The sequence below is a fragment of the Centropristis striata genome, chromosome 10 (assembly GCF_030273125.1).
Source record: "Centropristis striata isolate RG_2023a ecotype Rhode Island chromosome 10, C.striata_1.0, whole genome shotgun sequence".
Taxonomy (NCBI): Eukaryota; Metazoa; Chordata; class Actinopteri; order Perciformes; family Serranidae; genus Centropristis; species Centropristis striata.
Genome location: NC_081526.1, coordinates 35,242,687 through 35,249,024, shown reverse-complemented (window position 1 = coordinate 35,249,024; position 6,338 = coordinate 35,242,687). Strand labels below are relative to the sequence as shown.

Sequence of the window (6,338 nt, the reverse complement as noted above, 5' to 3'; positions counted from 1 at the left end):
CCTCTCCTGTCCTCTCCTCTCCTCTCTGTGTAAACAGCCTCTCCTGTCCTCTCCTCTCTGCTCTGTGTAAACAGCCTCTCCTGTCCTCTCCTCTCAGCTCTGTGTAAACAGCCTCTCCTGTCCTCTCCTCTCTGTTCTGTGTAAACAGCCTCTCCTGTCCTGTCCTCTCTGCTCTGTGTAAACAGCCTCTCCTGTCCTCTCCTCTCGGCTCTGTGTAAACAGCCTCTCCTGTCCTCTCCTCTCTGTGTAAACAGCCTCTCCTGTCCTCTCCTCTCTGCTCTGTGTAAACAGCCTCTCCTGTCCTCTCCTCTCTGCTCTGTGTAAACAGCCTCTCCTCTCCTGTCCTCTCCTCTCTGCTCTGTGTAAACAGCCTCTCCTCTCCTGTCCTCTCCTCTCTGCTCTGTGTAAACAGCCTCTCCTGTCCTCTCCTCTCAGCTCTGTGTAAACAGCCTCTCCTGTCCTGTCCTCTCCTCTCTGCTCTGTGTAAACAGCCTCTCCTGCCCTGTCCTCTCCTCTCTGCTCTGTGTAAACAGCCTCTCCTGTCCTCTCCTCTCAGCTCTGTGTAAACAGCCTCTCCTGTCCTGTCCTCTCCTCTCTGCTCTGTGTAAACAGCCTCTCCTGCCCTGTCCTCTCCTCTCTGCTCTGTGTAAACAGCCTCTCCAAACACATAAAATAATCACACATGAAGACAAGCACAAGAAATGTGTTTATGCGATGGTTTCTGCACAAGGCTGATATTAAACTGAGCAGAAAGGTTTCTGAATGATCTCATGTAAACACAGGCCTGTCACTGGGCTCAGGTGTCTATTCTTAGAGCTGCTGTTTGCAAACAGAGACACATCACAGCAGGAGAGGAGAAGGAGAGAGGGAGAGAGGGAGAGAGGGAGCACTCACCGAGCTGTCCAGGACCCCGTTACCGTCTGTGTCGTACAGCCGGAACATGACTAGAGGGAAACGAGAGAGCAGAGATCCCATGATGACTCACAGAGCGTCAGATCATTAGCGGCTCTCTGCTGTAACATTTGTTCTTGGACTGCTTCCACATGGCCACAGGGTTAAAGAAGAGGAGCGTGCTACTTCTGTGCTGCAGCATGGGGACCAGTTAGCAGAGATTAGCCTCGTCATCATGCCCCAATATAGCCCGAGTCACTAAACAAGTCAGCAGGGCTTAACGAGTCACTGGGCTGCCCTGTGAGGAGCTGCAGCCGGCTGGTTCCTCTGCTGTCTGCAGGTACCAGAGGCCTGAGCACCCAGCGGCCCCTCTGATGCCCCCATGTTTGACAAAATTTGCTGCAAAAGTTCCTTAATGCCCCCATGCAACATGAGAAAGTGCCCTCTAGGTCAGCTGTTCTCAACCTTTTTGAGTCGCGACCCCCAATTTAACATGCATGTTGTCCGCGACCCCCGCTCACTGAACAGAATCTCACACACACAGTTCAGATCACCCAAAAAAGAAACAAAATGACCAAAAAAAGGAAACAAAATGACCAAAAAAGACACAAAATGACCAGAAAAGACACAAAATGACCAAAAAAGACACAAAATGACCAAAAAAGGAAACAAAATGACCAAAAAAGACACAAATTGACCACAAAATGATCAAAAAAAGACACAAAATGACCCAAAAAAGACACAAAATGACCCAAAAAAGAAACAAAATGACCAAAAAAAGACACAAAATGACCAAAAAAGACACAAAATGACCCAAAAAAGAAACAAAATGACCAAAAAAAGACACAAATTCACCAAAAAAAGACACAAAATGACTAAAATAAACAAAAAATGACCCAAAAAAGACATTAAATGACCAAAAAGACTAAAACACATTAACACATGAACACTTTAACACAGTGGAGACAGAGCTGACTTCCAAAATGATTTGGCGACCCCCAGAAATCATCTCGCGACCCCAATTGGGGTCCCGACCCCAAGGTTGAGAACAGCTGGCCTAAGAGTCCTGTGCTCCCCCTGAGAGGAGCTGACCCTTCGCCTGCGTCCCCCCGTCCCCGTCACTCACACTCCAGCTTGTCCTCGGGCGTCCCCCTCTCCAGCAGGGACAGGTAGCAGACGATGTCCTTGAGGAAGACCACCTGTGGCGAGGGCAGCGTGCAGACCTTCTGCGGGGACGGACTCCTCCGGGAGCGGCTCCTCTCTGAGGACAGACAACACAGAGAATCATAATGAATCATTAAAGTATCAGTGCAACAGGTTTACAGAGACAGAACAACATGACATGATGTGACGGGGGACAGATTTGTGCAGTCAGAGTTGATCTGTCCCGCTGCAGACACGTTTAAAGTTTGTTTAAATATTCTGCTGTGATTCATACTTTGTTTAACATGGTTTTCACACAGAGAGAATACAAAAAAGGGTCTGGAAGCACATGTAAAGTTTCTCTAGTTCAATCATTTTTAAACGTTTGGTGAATTTCACCAAAATTAAATATGTTCAGAATCTGAAAAGTTTGTTCTTAGGGGAGAAAAAGTAGCAGGTTTCACTGGACCTGCAGCAGGAACATGTCATATTGTCCAGCTGACATAAAGAATAATAATTTAAAAAAGAATTGTGATAAGGGCTGGAAGCACACCTGATCCTCCTCCGCCAACATGGAACCAGTTCTCTTCCAGTTCAAGAGCGCTCAAAGCATTTACACCAAAATTAGATATTTTCCGAACCTGAAAAGTTAGTTCCCAAGGTGAAAAAAATCACAGGTTTTCCTCGACCTGAATCGGGAACCTGAGTGGCCATGTCATATTTTACAGCATGGAAACAGGAGCCATGCATGCAATAGTTTACTAAAAAAAAGTTTTCATGAGCCAGTATGAGCCAGTTTTTTTTTGTCAGTGTGTGTTTGTTAAGTGAGGAACAGTTGGATGTAGAGAGAGAGAGAGAGAGCAGTGGTGGACGAGCGAGTTAGACGATGAATGAAGACAGGGAGCAGCATGAGTGAGAACAAAGCAGTGAATTAGAAGAGTTAAACCTTCTAACTGTTTCATAGCGGTTACGTTCTAAAGCACGTCTTATTTGGTCATTTTGGGTCTTTTTATGGTTGTTTTGCTTAATTTTTGGGTCATTTTGGCCTTTTTTTTTGGCATATTACATGCATATTTGTAAGCAAAAGAAGGGGTTGCAATAATGTGACAACATACATAATGGAGGTTAATAAATGAACTTTATTCTCTATCAAATCAAATCAAATCAACTTTATTTATAGAGCCCTTTAAGACCAGCAATAAAAACAATAAAAACAAAGAACAAGCAAAAACAACTAAAACAAAGCGAAGCGAGTCTCATGCTGGGTAAAACAAAAAACAGTAAATAAAAGTGGGTTTTAAAATTAATCTCAATTTTAAAATGAATCTTAATTTTAAAAAACCACAAAGAACAAATAAAAACAAAAAATAAAATCAGAGCAAAGGCTCATGTTGAGTTAAAAGCCAGTGAATAAAAATGGATTTTAAGATTTCTTTTAAAAGTATATATAACAACTGAACTCACCTGGAGAAAGTTTGGGTGACACCGGCAACCGGGCCGGCCCGGCATTGGGGGTCAGGGCGTTGCTGCTGGCCTCGGAGGCTCTGACCTGGGCGCAGGGCGATCTGTGGGGCCCCCCGGGCGTGTGGGCCCCCGTCCCCGAACGCTGCGAGGAGGAGCGTGAGGAGCACGGGGAGGTGGTGGCCCCGGAGCCGGCCGTGTGCTCCGGCGTGTGGCGGCCCATCGCCGACAGGATGCTCTTACCGTTCATCCCTGGAGGAGCGGAGACAGAGACGGGAGGACGAGTGAGCGGGACAGAAGATAAGGACATCAGGAGGCTAAAATAAATACTGGAAAACTTCACGACAACAATCCAAACAGTAGAAAGCTCAGGCAGGACAGGAAGCAGATAAAGTTACGTCACACGGGGAATCACACCAACACAACATCAGCACAGCGACGGGAGCAGCAGCTGACAGCTGGCGGGACTCTGCTCCCCGACCCGAGCCGCTCCGGTACCTGTGATGGGGGCACAGGCCACTTCAGTCTGAATAGAGATGCCTGCGTCAATGGAGCGGGCTGCTGCGGTCGCTCAGAGTGTCAGCAGGAGAAAAGAGAGCGGCAGACGCAGCGAGAGTGAGTGAGAGCAGAAGAAGAGTCTGTCTGTTTATAGAATATCTGACTGGTTAGAAGTTACACACTGCAAAAAAAGCCAACTTGTATTTTTTGGCCTAAAACAGTGATTTAAGTTGGTAAAACTTGGAAATATAAATTATTGACATTTAGGGCAATAATGTAAGTTAGCACAACAAAGGAAGCCAGTTGTCTGCTCAAAAACAAGTTGGTGAGTTGTTGTTACTTATATCTTTAAGTTGGGGTTCACAACAAGGGACAATAGTTCTGATAACTCTTATTTCTTTGTTATGAAATGCGGGAAAGCGGTGAAATTCATTAGCGAAAGCTAGCGGCTAACTGATGCTAGCGGCCCTGCTTGTTACAGCTACAAGAGTAGCCATTAGCATATCAATGCTAACTCAAAATTGTGGTCGCAACAATTGTGCCAATTCAGCACATTGCAGAAGTTAGCAGAAGTAAGGATTAAAAGTTATTACAATGAAAAATTATAAGTTAGTACAACTTACAGTTGAGTTGACACAAATCTGAATTCAGAGTTGAGCAAACTCAAAAACAAAACTTAAAATATTTAGTTTAATTGTCCAACTTAAAATTTTTGAAGTTTGTTGCCTTGAAATTTTTAGTTCACCCAACTTTTCTTTTTTTGCAGTGCAGAAGGACAGCATCAGGAGAAGACTGAGATTATTTTAGGAACCTTTTTCCACGATGTTTTAATGCATCATCAGCTGAAATAATATGTAAAAACAAACAAAAAAAAAAAAAACATAACACAGAGTGAAACTTTCTCTTCAGTCCAGGCAGCAAAACTGGAAAAGAATTGTTCATTTTATCTCCTTTATCTGACTGGAAGCTTCAACATAAAGGCCTTTTGATAACAAATATAAAACAATCTGAGTCTTCATTGCTACAGACATTAAAAACAGTCTCAAGATACTAAAATATTATATGAGTGCAACCCAGATTCTGAATAAGGTTTCTCTAAAATTTCAATAAAACAGAACGTGATAATTAGCTGTTTGTTTTGAACTTCTGATTTAGTTTCAGTTGTGTTTTATCTACATAATAAACAAGCAGAACTGCAGAAAGTGTGCAGGCATTTTAATATTTAATTATTTTAAATCTATTTATTCTATGTTTACTTGTATTTATTGTTAATGTCTGTTATTTTTTCACGTGCTGCCTTGGAAATGAGACTGTGGATATCAGTGGTTAAATATGTTCTTCTGTTAATGTTCACACTGATAAACGTTTATCTTTGTAAATATAAACTCTGAATTTGATCCATTCTGTTTTTAATTCTGTTTTTCTCCACAGTGCATGCAGTTCCATGCCTCTGCCACCAGGTGTCAGTGCAGGCTGACAACAGGAACCTTCACACTTGTGTTTTCATTCATTATTTTCCTCAGATATGATGATGATGATACCCAGCATGTATCTGAGCTTCATGAAAAGAACTTGTGACGTAAATCTGCACAAAAAGCTCCGACATGAGCTTTGTAGGTGCAGCTGCAGCAGGAGGATCAAACATCACATCCAGCAGGTCAGCAGGCATCAGCTGCACTTAGTCTGAGGGCCACAATGTTTCATAAGCAGGCCAGACTTTGAGATATTGGCAACTGAACAGATAAAACGTGATTTAAAAAAAAAGGTGGGACAACATTATTATTTTTAGACTTTTTGCATCATGATTATAACTTTACATGGACACGACAGCTGAGTATATTAACCCCTGTGGCCTCTTCGGCCATTTTTGTTCATTTTTCTCTCTTTTTATCATTTTTTTGATCATTTTGACTGTGATACAGCTTGAGACGTACATTTTTTTCAGGAACTTTTAAAAAAAAATCCACTGTCATTAACCTATACATGTCTTTTAGACTCCATTGGTGCATTTACTACCCTCTCGTGACCAGTATCTTGCACTACATAAAAAATACTAATGCAGTCAAATCAATTTTGTTGCTAATCATTGACATATCCAAGACTCCAATCACCACCAAGACCCCAGCTCCCTACTTTTAATTATATGGAAAATCATTATTTTTGTGTGTTTTTAAGGAAGAAATTATGGAATAATTCAAATATATGAACTGGCATATAAATGGTTACAATTCTGAAAATTATTTAATGTTTGGTAGTTTTGAACAAGTCTGAATTTGTTCAAGACATTTATGAAAAGAAATCTGAAAAAAATATTGATGTATGGGGATTTAATAGCAGTTTTAGTG

At 42.3% G+C, this 6,338-nt stretch overlaps 1 protein-coding gene across 1 annotated transcript in view; it reads right to left on the bottom strand.

Moving 5' to 3' along the window:
• The window catches only part of LOC131978859 (diacylglycerol kinase beta), a 142,577-nt gene that overhangs the window by 91,903 nt on the left and 44,336 nt on the right, over positions 1 to 6,338 (bottom strand). The window contains exons 6-9 of the mRNA XM_059342659.1: positions 3,994 to 4,053; positions 3,499 to 3,747; positions 2,018 to 2,152; positions 895 to 944 (exon numbers count right to left, since the gene is read on the bottom strand). Of these exons, the coding sequence (XP_059198642.1) occupies positions 895 to 944; positions 2,018 to 2,152; positions 3,499 to 3,747; positions 3,994 to 4,053 (494 nt within the window). The remainder of the gene's footprint in view (positions 1 to 894; positions 945 to 2,017; positions 2,153 to 3,498; positions 3,748 to 3,993; positions 4,054 to 6,338) is intronic.